Source organism: Ornithorhynchus anatinus, chromosome 10, assembly GCF_004115215.2.
Source record: "Ornithorhynchus anatinus isolate Pmale09 chromosome 10, mOrnAna1.pri.v4, whole genome shotgun sequence".
NCBI classification, from domain to species: Eukaryota; Metazoa; Chordata; class Mammalia; order Monotremata; family Ornithorhynchidae; genus Ornithorhynchus; species Ornithorhynchus anatinus.
Genome location: NC_041737.1, coordinates 31,908,833 through 31,922,335, shown reverse-complemented (window position 1 = coordinate 31,922,335; position 13,503 = coordinate 31,908,833). Strand labels below are relative to the sequence as shown.

The window sequence follows — 13,503 nt, the reverse complement described above, 5'->3', positions numbered from 1 at the left end:
CTCTGCCACTTGTCTCTGTCGCGTGACCTTGGGCGAGTCACTTCGCTTCTCCGTACCTCAGTTGCCTCACCTGTAAAATGGGGATTGAGACCGTGAGCCCCGCGTGGGACAGGGACTGGGTCTATTCTGATTTGCTCGTATCCACTCCGGCGCTTAGTACAGCGCCTGGCACATAGTAGGTGCTTAACAGATACCGCTATTATAATTATTATTATTACCTTACCCCGCCGATCCCGTACTACAAGCCCAGCCCTCACACTCGGCTCCTGCAATGCCAGACTAACTCGAACTCATCTGTCTCGCAGCCGACGCCCGCATCCTCTCTCTGGCTTGGAAGTACCTCGACCTGCTTTCACGTCTGACAGACCACCGCTCTTCGCACCTTCAAAACCCTCCTAAAATCGTGTCTCCTCGGAAGCCTTTCTTGACTACCTCTCCTTCCCCCCCCCCCCCCACATTGTCCCTCCCTTGCTGGTCACCTCTGCACTTGGCTCTGTCCCCCTTAACCGCTTTGATACTCACCTCACCCCAACTCCAGAGCCCTCATATTCATACCCTTAAACTCTGCTGTTTCCTCCCTCTCTAATTTATTTGAATGTCCTCCTCCCCCCCTAGGCTACAGTATCCTTTCGGCAGGGGTCACGTCTACCAAATCTGTTGTACTCTCCCGAGTGCTTACTCCAGTACTCTGCATGTAGTAAGCGCTCAATAAATACCACTGGTTTCTGGGGGCTGGGGTTCTTTGGTGCGGAGCTGGGCGAAATTTCGTCCGAGGCATTTAAAACCACTTTGCAAAAAGTGGAGCCAGCTTTAATGAATTCAGAAGTATTAAGTTTTTCCCAGGAGGAAAACGTTCACATTCTAGTTATTAAATATGGAAAAGTAGGGAAGTAATGGGTAGGAGGGCTTTATGCTATTACGGTTATGAATGAGCGACCACAAGATTCTTTCTCTATCCTGTTACGTACCCATAAGAGGCTGCCCGAGGATTCCAGGGAACAGTCGGCCATGGCGGTGAAGGTCGGATTATCCAGACTGTGGTTTGGAGAGGCATCGTGGTGTGCAAAGCCACCTATCTCGGGCTCCGGGATGCCAACTGCAAACTTCCTGGGAAGGGATATTCCCTCTATATCCAGTTACTTCAGCAGCTTTCTTCTTCTTCTGCATCACCAGAGAGCAAACCGCAGAGTATTTGAGCCCCTGGCTTTTAGACCAGTTCACCTACTCGAAGGAGAACTAGGAGTTGTGGAGTTTTGAAGGGGAGGGAGCTTGGGCCTTGAATTCTCTCTGGTGTCTGAATTCTCTCTGGTCTCCTGAAATATTTTTAGGATGATTCAACCGCCGTGACCTACGGCCATTGTTTTCTCTCCTTCTTCTCCCTAGATGGAACTCCGGTAGAATCTGGAACTGCAAAAAAAGTGCAGAAGCCAAAAAAGAAGCATTCCTACAAAACCATAGAACAGAATCTAAATAACCTGAATCTCTCAGAGGCAGATCGCAAGTGCGAGGTGAGGAAGCGATGGACCACCCGGTGCCCCGGAGGATGTCCGTCTCTCCCCATTGCCGGTCAGACCTCTTGTCTGCTTAGCCGGTGTCTGCCCCGTTCTTGAACTTCACGTAGCGGTTCCGTGAGGCGCCTGGTGACCCCTCGCTCACCGGCCTCGTCTGAAGGTTTCCAGGCAGTTGCCCGGGTCTCGTGACATCCCATCAACCGGAGACGGTGTGAGGGACAGCGTGGCCTTGTGGAAAATGCATGGGCCTGGGAATCAGAGGACTTAGGTTCTAATCCTTGGCTCTGCCATGCGACCTTGGGTTAATCATGTCCCTTCTCGGCGCTACCTCTTCTGTAAAATGGGGATTCAATATCTGCGCTTCCCTCCTACTTAGATTGTGGGACGGGGGCTGTGTCTGCTCTGATCATCCCGTATCTACCCCAGCACTTGGAACAGGGCTGGACGCATGCCTCGTAAGCACTGAAATATTACTGTTATTATTATTACTTTTATTATTGTCCTCTGTTTGAGAAGCGGTGTGGCGTAGTTGAGAGCCTGGATTCTCACCCCGCTCTGCTGCTTGTCTGCTATGTGACGTTGGACAAGTCACTTCACTTCTCTGGGCCTTAGTTTCCTCATTCATAAAATGGGGATTCCATACTTCTCTCGCTTCCCCGCTTCCTCAGACTGTGAATAGTAACGATAATAATGATAATATTTGTTAAGCGCTTACTATGTGCCAAGCACTGTTCTAAGCACTGGGGTAGATACAGGGTGATCAGCTTGTCCCGTGTGGGGCTCACAGTCTTAATCGCCGTTTTGCAGATGAGGTAACCGAGGCACAGAGAAGTTCAGTCACGGGTTCGAATCCCGGCTCTGCCACTCGTCAGCTGTGTGACTGTGGGCAAGTCACTTAACTTCTCTGTGCCTCAGTTACCTCATCTGTAAAATGGGGATGAAGACTGTGAGCCTCACGCGGGACAACCTGATTACCCTGACTCTACCCCGGCGCTTAGAACAGTGCTCTGTACATAGTGCGCGCTTAACAGATACCAACGTTATCATTATTATTATTAAGTGACCTGCCCAAAGTCACCCAGCTGACAAGTGGCGGAGCGGGATTAGAGCCCATGACCTCCGACTCCCGAGCCCGTGTTCTTTCCACTAAGCCACCCTGTGAACCCCGGTGTGGAACAGGGACTCCGATCTGATTGTCTTCTATCTGCCCCAGGGCTCAGTATAGTGTTTGACACGTAATAAGCGCTTAACAAATATCACAATTATCAATACTGCTGTTATTATAAACGCATTAACCAAAGGTGTACGGCGAAGATGTGTGAGTGTTGTCGGGGCCTTGAAATCGCCCTCCGTCGTAAACCTCACTGCTCTTGGGCCTAGCCCCAGGCTGTAAACTCTTTGCGGGCTGGAATTGGTTCTACCGCTTCTGTTGTGTTGTACTCTCCCAACAACTTGGGCAGTGCTCTGCACCCAGTAAGCGCTCGATAAATAGCGTCGATCCTTATTGATTATTACCGATGGACCCTTATCGTACCTGTGTGCAGATTGATCCCATGTTCCAGAAGATGGCAGCTTCCTTCGATGAATGCAGCACCGCGGGGGTTTTCCTGTCCACCCTCCACTGCCACGACTACGGGAGCGAACTCCTCTTTGATTCAGATGTCCGGCCTCTCTCCGCCTCAGATCCCCTCGAGGTGCCGGACTCCGGTTCTGTGGAAGTGGCAGATATAAGGAGTAAGTTCGAGTAATGCTACTGCTGTCTCTAAGTTGCTAGAAAGCTTCCCTGAACGTTCTCGTTTCCCCACCTCACTAGTTTGGAGACTTCAGACAGCCCTTTTGCGCTGTATTGTGGTCATGCAGAATCTGGGAATGTGCCCCTGACCGTCTCATTCCTCTGTGGAAGCTCACTTCTTCTCTAGATGGGCATCTTCTCCCTAACAAACTCAATTGGAAGGCCGGCGCGCAATGTGAAGTAGGGTACCGAGGTCAGATGGACTTGCGGTCCATATTTATCGTCTGGGAAAAACAGTTTCGGCCTGAGGTTCCCTAGCGGAATCGGTAGCGAAGCGAAATCGTTGCCTCGTTGATCACCCAAGAGCGCGGTTCCCGGATCTCTTTCCCGTCTCCCCGGGTTTTAAACGGGGTCCGGGTGGGCTCAGACAGGGTTTGGGGTAGGCGGGAGGAGGGAAAGAGCAGAGCCGTGGAGGTACCCGCCGGGGAGACGGAAGGGTGGACCCCAGTCCGGCCTCTCTCGGGGGCGTTTCTGGACCTTCCGATCCGTTCCACGACAAGCCCGCTGCGAGGAGAGCGCCCCGAGTTAAGGGCTTGTTTGCTTAGGATGCGGCTCATTTAAAAAGGCAGCTGAGCTGAATCGGGGAAATGCGCAGGACTCTTCTTTCCCTCCCTTCCTCCACCTTTTTCCATCTCTCTATTCCTTCCCTCTCCTCCCGTTCCTCTTAGGGGGGAGGGGAAGAGAGAGGGAAATGCCCATGATTGTGATAGCTGTCACTGCAAGGCAATTGATCCGTTATCCCTCTTGGGGAATGCTCCCCGCCCTCCAGCCGCCTTGCTGCACTGTGCCAACAGGAGCCAGATTTGCCCGTCGCTGGCCGGGTTCCAGTTTACCAAGTGGGACAGTGAAACCCACAACGAGGTAAGGTTCCCTTCTGCTCCCCTCTTTTGGGGCCTCGGGCGTGTCTCGGACCGTTCTTTTGCTTCAGAGAAATCCGGTTAGGAGGACCAGACTCTTTTTAAGAAGTCGTATCAAAATTGAAATCGTGAGCCCTGTTTTGGCAAAACTAGAAAGAGTAGGGGTATTTCTTGCGGGCCTATCGGATGCAGTGCACACTGCTAGGTGCCTGGGAGTACCACGGAAGCACAAGGTTGGTTCCCTAATAATTATAATAATTACGGTACCTGTGAAGCGCTTACTATGGGCCAAGCACTGTACTAAGCGCCGGGGTGAATGCAGGTTAATGGGGCTGGACCCAGTCCCGGTTCCACGGGGGGGGGGGGGGGGGGGGCCTCAGTTTCAATCCCCACTGTACGGATGAGGTAACTGAGGAACAGAGCAGTGAAGTGACTTACCCAAGGTCTCCCGGCAGACAAGTGGCGGAACCAGGATTAGAACCCGGGACTTTCTGACTGTCGGACCCAGGCTGTGTCCTAGGGCACATATGCACGTATCCCGGGCCCCAACCCCGTCCAGCCCACCCAGCCAGTAGCACGATCCCCGGCGACCTTCAGAGAGGGAGTCCGACCTTGCCGGTGATCATTCCCGGAAGACGTGGGAGGCGACAGACCCGATGGCCTAGCCTCCGTCAGATTCGGCCCAGGCCTCTCGTGCGGGGTTCGAGAGTCGAAGAAGTTAAAGGAGGAGAGGACGGGTGTGGGTTAAGTAGTCCCTGGCTAAGAGGCGGCTGTTGGTAAATCCCCTCGGCTCGCCTAGGGGATGAAGGCCGTGTTTTTGGGAAACCACGATGTAGTTGGCACCTGTCCGGATGCCCCGTGCGGGCACCCGGGCTTTATTTCCGATGGTGCTCCCGGCTGGGAGTGTGGGATGGCTGTTCCCTAATCCCGTTCTCGCCAAAACACGTGAAAGCAGGAACACGAGAAAACAGGTATTCTGGCAGAACCAAACTTATAAGGAAGGGAGGGAAAACTGAAACAAGGGATGCATTTTGAAACAAACATTACAGCAGTTGAGGGGTCAGGTCTCTGAGTACGCTCCCGCCGTTCATTCGTTCAGTCGGGTGTATTGAGCGTTTACTGTGAGCGGATCGCTGTACTAGGCGCTTGGGAGCGTACGACAGTAAGCGGACGCACTCCCTGCCCACGGCAAGCTTGCCGCCATTGCTTTGTGACCTAAATCTAAGAGCTCTAGAGCTTTGGTAGAAGAGGAGAAAACCTCGTCTTGGAAGTAGAATTGACAGAGTGATCAAAAAGACAATAGAGGAGATTTTTCTAATGAGGTGGACCCGGGTCGTCAGCGTGGTGGGTCGACTCCATGTTCAGCCTCGCTCCCAGTTTTCTTATAATGGGGAAAGAGAGTTCTTGCAAGAAGTTACGTTGTGGCACTCGCTGTGTCTGACGCCACACACCTGTGCAGAAAGCATCGTCCCGCCGCTCTTTACCCAACGAGACTCTCGCGGCGTCGGACAAACGTTCCCCGAGGCCCTATCAGAGTTTGTCAGAACCTGAGATGGGAACGCATTTTACGGTTAACGATAACGGCATCGTTTAACGGTGTGTCAAGCGGTGTTCCGAGCACTGGGTTAGATACAAGTTAATCAGGTTGGCCCCAGTCCCTGTCCCACATGGGGCTCACAATCTAAGGAAGAGGGAGGACGGGTATTGAATCCCCATTTGATAGGTGAAACCTGGGCACTGAGAAGTGAAGGCCCTCGCCCAAGGTCATACAGCAAGCAGGCGGCAGAGCTGGAATAAAAACCCAGATCCTCTGACTCCCGGGCCCGTGCTCTTTCCACTAGGCCGGGCTACTTCTCACTAGGTCAGGCCGCTTCTCCGGTTGCACTGAACGGAGTCACCTTCCCATTCAGATCTGATGCCACTGCAAGGGAATTTGACGTGGGGGTCTGCGCGTGACCGAAGAGGCCGACCGCGCCTTCTCCTCAAAATGGCCGTCCGCTGTTGAGTTGGCGTGTTTGCTCGGTATTGCTTCCGGTGCCGTTTCACCCTTTCCTCTTTGAGACAGAGCAGTGCCTCTACTGTAGTAGGACCGACAGGGTGAGTCGAAAACGGAGGTGAAATCCGAGTTTGCGGACGAGTGGTTTCGATAGATTTGGTTTCGGTCGACTCTCACCTGGAATCTGTCCAGCCCTCTTTGGCCACGATTCCTCACCGATTGGAGCTGTGATCTGCGGCTCGACGGTTAATCCTATTCATCAGCTAGGAAGAGGAATATTTTCTCTGGCACGTTTCTGAGCGTTAGAACTGGGAGTTTAACCCCAAAAGGCCCTCACGGCGTGGCCGCGAGGATGACGACGGAGTGTCCTGTCGGGAAAGATGGAGGAGCCTTGGTCCGCGGGTATCGGGACTGTCACAGGGCTAGTGAGCGGCTTGTGCAGGACGCCGGCGCTCTCTCTCTTCCCCGCCACCTGGGGCCCCGAGCGAAGGAGAGAGCAGGTGGGAGAGGGGTGTCGGCACAAGGCGCCGGGCCGGCCTTCACCCACGTTATCCGGCGGCTGGCAGAACGAGGATTAGAACCCAGGCCTCCCGTTTCCCGGAGCAGGGCTCTGCCCCGCTAGAAGACACATCTCGCTCCTCTCCTCCGTACTGGACTTCAGGAGCCTGGCCATCTGGGGTTAAACTTAATGAGATGAACTCCTGGACAGTGGTGATTGCAATGGCCTCTGTCGGCTCAGCTGCTCTAAGGCTTGAGGAATTTCCTGCTTTTTGAGGTTGTGTCCCCTGGTACTGAGTTTCCTGAGAAATGGCAATGTGTAAAGCTCGCGTCTGTATATTTTTAGCCTGGGGCCTTTAGCCTACTCATTAAGCGTGGTTTCCATGGAAAATTGTTTCCTCTAAACATGTAGCTAATGGATTCAGATTCCTGTTTCACGGGCTACAGTATGTGCCTGGCCGCAATCCAGCCTCATCCTGTCCGGGACCGTTACGAACTTGATTTCCTCAGCTCTGTTTATTGAGCGATCGCTTAGGGGGAGGGAGAGGGATGAGGAACGGCGGTACGGGGCACAGAACCTGGAGCAGAGATTTGAAACGAGATGTGCCGACAGAAAGGCCTGACCTATAAGACCGTGCGGTTGGGGAGACCCGGATCTCGAGACTCTGATGTCAAGGATCGGTTCCTTGAGCGAGCCCTCGCCGGGGGCCTAACTTCCCTTTGTTCTCCTCAGTCTGTGTCAGCTCTGTTGGACAAGTTTAAGAAGAGCGACCAGGTTTTTGACGTTAACGCGGAGGTGGACAACAGCGATCACGAGGACTACGCGGATGCCCCGGGGGAGGATGACTTTGACGCGGATGCGGCCGACCAGACCATCGCAGGGGATCACGGGGCCTTCGGAAGTCAGGAGCCCTGCGTCTACCGGAGCCCCAGGTACACCGAGGCACGGCAGACTCGTTTTGACCCCCTGAAGGGCTTCTCCACGCTCGCTGTTCTGGGTTAACACGGTCCCACTTGGCCACTAGAGGAAGTGGCGACTGTGTTTATTTTGTGGCGATGGAGCCTGCAAGTTTCCCTCCTTTTCCGGCCATTTAGCGAGATTGTCTTTGGCCTCGCCCATCTCGTGTTGTGTCATTGTGAAGCAGGCTCGGACATCCTGGCTCACCTACGTGCTCCGGGCACGCCCGCGCGCTCGCGTACACGCACGCGTATACTTGCCCTCGGGCGAGTGAGACGAGCAGTTGACGACAGGGAGAAAGGCCGAGCAGAGTTTCCTGTCCTTTGGATGATTCCTAGAGCCTTCACGGCAGTCCCTCAAGTAGTGGGATGTTGAGGGTCAGCCTCCCCCCCGGCACTGCTAGAGCAGCTCTGGCCTGCGCCAAGACTGACCCTTCTCCCCGGCAATGAATGCGGAGAGGGAGGCCTGCTTCCTCTACTGATCCCGATCGCTATATTGGCCCCGGAAATTCTCCTCAGGAAAGAGGCTACCCAACGCAGTGGTAAAACACCCTCCCACCTGCCCTGTCACCGTGCGTCGATCTCCTTGGATGGATAAATAGAAGACGTTGCTTTGCCATTTCTCGTGTGTTGCCGATACGCCAGACACTGCACTAAATGTTGGAGTCGGGGGGGGGGGGGTTCCCGGAGATCAGATCAGCACGGGGGGCAGCGGATGGTATCTCTCGGCTCCGTCTCCACTGTCAATATCCCAACAGCCGATGTAATCTGAGGGAATTTGGGATGACTGGCAAAAAGTCTGAATGAGTGGGTAAACTGGGCTCAAGCCAATTGGGTTGATCTTGGACTCCGTTTAAATGGCCAGGATTCTTCTGCTCCTCTGAAGTTCTGTAAATAAAGCCAGGAAGCCTCTCTGAAGACGGTTTTCAAAGAATCATTTGCTCAATAAAACTGCTAAACAGGGAATGCTATTTACGAAGGAAATGAAAAGTTCGAGCATAGGGAAACTTCAAATGTAAACATTGAAGATCTCATTTAACAGTACTCTAATTATAATCACTCTCAGGACTATTGCCGTTTTCAGTTCTCTAATTCTTTGGAACATTTGGACGTTGGAATAGCAGCACGTTTCTAGCACGTTCATTTTTTGCCACCGCCCCAGGAAAGAAAACACCCAGCCTAGTGGAAAGAGGACGGATCGGAGGGCCTGGGTTCTAGTCCCAGCCCTGCTTCTGGCCTCCTGTTAACTTGGACCAACCGCTTAAACGGTGCCTTTGTTTCCTCATCTGTATAATGGGAAAAATAACAATCCCTAGGCGTCCAGCGCAGAGAAAAAAAACGAGAAGAGTAATATGAAAGTAGTAGACTCAGAAGCACCTGATCCAGAAGATGCCGGCCCCCTTACCGCACAGCACGTAACAAGGGTTAAAATCGAAGTGCGCCCTCGTGTTCGGCGTACCTCAGAGGGATACAGGGTCTACAGAGGCCAGACAAGGTCAACAAAAGCCTCAGGGCTCAATCGTCGATGTTTATCGAGAGCTTACGTGCAGAGACCACTGGGCTGAGCGCTCGGGAGAGTACAATACGATGGAGTTGATAGACCCAGTTCCTGTCCGCAGTGAGTTTACAGTCTCCGAGGGAAAATCAATTACAGACGGGGGAAATAGTAGAGTGTGAGGTTGTGTACGAAAGTGTTGTGGGCTGGGGTGAGTATCGAAGCGTCAAGTACGTAGTCGGTGCCCAGGGGAGACCAGACGGGGGAAACGGGGACTCGGTCAGCGAAGGCCTCTTGGAGGAGTTGCGAATCGAGCCAGGGTTTGGAAGGTGGGGAGAGGGGTGGGCTGTTGGATGTGAAAGGGAAGAACGTGAACGAGGGATAGACGAGATCGGGGTTCAAAGAGTTGGTTGGTGTTAGAAGAGCGCTGTGTGTGGATTCATGGCTGAACTAGGCTTCCAAACTGAATCATGGCCAAATGGATGTTCTAATCGATCTTCTGATTGGAAAGAACAGAGAGTTCAAAGGCTGAGACGTAAAGCTGTAATCCCAGGGATTAATGAAGAGGTACAGAAAGCGTTTGAGTGTGCGCTTGGGACCAAATTTCAGGGCACACTGCCACCCTTCCTCGAAGGTTTCTCCTTGTGGGGAGGGAACGGAAATGGTTTAAAACTGAAATAACGCCAAATTAGATCACCCTCACCCTTTTGACCACAGGTACGGGGAGAGAGTGGTCGGGGAGAGCGCGTGCGAGAGAGATCTCTCACCGCATGGAAATCATCTTCTGGCAGGATCCAAGGCTGGCCTAGATGAGGGCATAGCTAAGCAAGAAGGCTTTTCCCCTGGGACAATCCCTTATGGACACTAAGCCCCGTCCAGAAGGCAGGACTAAGCCCTCTGTGCTGCGTCACCTATGCGCTCGAAACTGTTCTCCTTGAGTGCTTCGATAGTCACCCCACAGCACTTATCTATCTGTAATCTGTTTTAACGTCCATCTCCCCCGCTGTCCTTGTGGACAGAGATTGTCTAGACCTACTCCTTTGTATTGTGCTCTCCCAAGCGCTTACTACGTGGTTCTGCACGCAGTAAGTGCTCAGTAAATGCTGTTGAATGGTTGACTGTGGCAGTGTTATACTAATAGTTACGGTGTTTCAGTGCTTACTATGTGCCAAGCACTGTTCTAAGCTCTGGGTTCGATAGAAGGTAATCAGGTTGGACAGAGTCCCTGTCCCACGAGAGGCTCACACTCTTAATCCCCGTTTTACAGATGAGGTAACTGAGGCGCAGCAAAGTTAAGTGACTTGCTCAAGGTCACACAGCAGACAAGTGGCGGAGAGGGGATTAGAACGCACCACCTCTGACTCCCAAGCCCGGGCTCTCGCCACCGGGCCGTGCTGCCTCCCAACCCCTCAACCTCTGGCCCAGAAGGCAAATCCCTCCCAGACTTTCCCAGTGACGTCTGGGAAATGGCGGCAAACCAGCCCCTTTATTCTCAGGGCCGTGTAGTTTTTGACCGGTCTGTCACCGCACTTCCCTTGCCAGCTCTCCACCAGGCCGTCCTGGGGGGTTTTAGAGCACAGTGCCGCGGCAGGGACCCTGCCGCCTAACGCTCCCCACCTGGATTGAATTAACGGGCCCCCCTCTACCTGCCCATCTCTACCCTTACTGCCACGCTTCTTCTCTTGGCTCTCCAGAGTCATCCAGGAGATCTGGTTAACGGAGGCTCCCGCTGTCCCTGGCCAGCACGGTCTTTGGTGGGGACTCCCTTCCACATCTGGAGGGTTGTCCCCGCCACCCACATCCCACCCGTTCACCGGTCAGCTACGGCAGAGCGAGGGCCAGCTCTTTCTTCTGTAACGGGGGAAGGCTCTGGCAAGGCCTCCCGAGTAGACAGGGTTACTAAAAGAATAGGGGTAAGATTAACTCGATGAGGATGTCCACCGTCGGACTGTCCCCCTCTGCACCCTTCGGATGCGTCTTAACCCTCACCGGAGACAACCATTTGGTAAACAGACTCCTGCCGGGAAGCTCGAATCCAAAGATTTTCCAATCGGTCGATCAATAAATTGCATTTATTGAGTGCTTACCGCGTACAGAGCACCGGACTGAGCACTTGGGAGAGTGCAATGCAATATGATGATGGTATCTGTAAAGCGCTTACTATGTGTCAAACGCTGTTCTAAGTGCTGGGGTACGTAGGAGGTGATCAGATCGGGATTAGAACCCCAAATCCGTGCTCTTTCCGCTAAGCCACGCTGCTTCCGAGACGTGTTCCCTCCCCACGGCGAACTTCCAGTCTAGCGGGAGACTCTTGTCTGACCAGTAGGGAGAAAACCGGGATTGGGTTCCTCCCCTCCTCCCCTGTTCTCTGTTGGGAACCTGAGCCCAAACCCTTAGAATCCAAATCCCAACATGTTTCAGGCTCATTGCTACTGTGTTTAACACCGGCTACTGGGCTGAGCGTGACACGGGGTAGTCACTGACTGGCCGATGTCCGTGGCCTGAACAGTCGATCTGTGGTCCTCACTGAGTGCTTGATGTGGGCAGAGCAGCAGAAGAAGGAAGAAGCAGCCTGGCCTAGTGGATCGAGCATCGGCTTGGGAGTCGGCAGGACCTGGGTTCTAATCCCGGCTCTGCCACTTGTCTGCGGGGTGACCTTGGGCAAATTACTTCACTTATCTGTATCTCAGTTACCCTATCTGTCAAATGGGGATTAAGACTGAACCCGACGTAGGACATGGACCGTGTGCAACCTGATTTCTTTATATTTACCCCGGCACTTAGAACAGTGCCCGCTAAGTGCTTAACGAGTACCATTAAGAAGACAAAAGCGGATTACTGTATTAAGGGCTTGGGAGAGTATGATGCAACGGAATCGGTAGGTGCGTTCCCCGCCCACGACAAGCTTACAGTCCGGAGGGCTGTAGCCAGGGTCCACGGACTATTCTCGGATACATGAAGTCAAATCTCCTTCTCGATCCAGATACGTTTGTCAATTGTGACATCTCAATTGGTGTCCTCTGTAACAAGCTGAATGACTAATCCAAATCGAAGAGACTCGTCTGGTCTTTGTGTTATTTTCCCCCCGCTACATAGAGTCCCCTCCTCCGTACAAAGCCACCCATTTCTAAAAGCTTTCCCCCGTGACCGCCGTCCACATGAGCAAAACTGAACTCCTCATCTTCCCTCCTACATTCTTTCCTCCCCCACCTTTCCCATCACTGTTGACAACACCCTGTCCTTCCTGTCTCGCAAGCCTGCACCCTCAACTCTCCTCTCTCCCTCGATCTCTCTCCTTCAACTCACGGATTCAGTCAGTCCGTAACTCATATTGATCCTGTCTCCCGCAGTCACTCAATCAGTGGCATTTATTGAATACTGTACCGTGCGTGCAGAGCAAGCACTTGGGAGAGTACAATTCAACAGACTCGGTAGACCCGTTCCCTGGCTTTGAGGAGTTTGCAGTCTACAGAGAGAGATAGACGTTGAAATATACGACACATATGTACAGAATGCTGTGGGATGAGTGTCAAGTACGTAAAGGATACAGATCCAAGTGAATAGGCGACCCAGAGGGGAGAGGGAGCGGGGGAGATGAGGGCTTAGTTGGGGAAGACCTCTTGAAGGAGGTGTGATTTTAATAAGGCTTTGAAGGTGGGGAGAGGGATGACCGGTCGGGTATGAAGGAGAAGGGAGTCCAGGCCAGAGGCAGGATGGGAGAACAGGTATTGGATTCCCCATTGTACAGATGAGGAAACTGAGGCACCGAGAAGTGACTTACCCAGGTTACACAGCTGGTAAGTGGCAGAGTCGGAATTAGGACTCAGGTCCTCTGAATCCCAGACCCGTGCTCTTGCCACTAGGCCTCACTGCTCCTCAAGGCAACCGGTTAATTCTCTTCCCCTTACTTATCCTTGCTTCTCTCTCACTAAGATCCGGTCTACACTCTTCACTCCCCTTACAGCAACCTACTCACCGCCCCTGGCTCTCCCCTAACCTTCCCTTGGCCCCATGCTCATGCCCTTTCTCCTGCCTGATATTCTTTCTCCCCACATATTCTAAAGATGGCCACTCTCCCCTCCTTCAAAGTCCTACTTAATAATATTGATGGTATTTGTTAAGCGCTTACTCTGTGCAGGGCACTGTTCTAAGCGCTGGGGGAGATACAGGGGAATCAGGTTGTCCCACGTGAGGCTCACAGTTAATCCCCATGAGGGGATGAGGTCAGTGAGGCACAGAGAAGTTAAGTGACTTGCCCACAGCCACACAGCTGACAAGTGGCAGAGCTGGGATTTGAACCCATGACCTCTGACTCCCAAGCCCGGGCTCTTTCCGCTGAGCCACGGACTTTAATCACATCTCCTCCAGGAAGCCTTTCCTGACTAAGCTCCCATCCC

General features: G+C 53.0%; 1 protein-coding gene across 2 annotated transcripts in view; it reads left to right on the top strand.

The window, feature by feature from the left end:
- NCAPH (non-SMC condensin I complex subunit H) overlaps window positions 1–13,503 on the top strand; it is a 44,400-nt gene that overhangs the window by 17,091 nt on the left and 13,806 nt on the right. For both annotated transcript variants that reach the window (XM_029073357.2, XM_029073358.2), the window contains exons 6-9: window positions 1,384–1,508; window positions 3,056–3,245; window positions 4,073–4,164; window positions 7,388–7,587. In XM_029073357.2, coding sequence (XP_028929190.2) covers window positions 1,384–1,508; window positions 3,056–3,245; window positions 4,073–4,164; window positions 7,388–7,587 — 607 coding nt within the window. The remainder of the gene's footprint in view (window positions 1–1,383; window positions 1,509–3,055; window positions 3,246–4,072; window positions 4,165–7,387; window positions 7,588–13,503) is intronic.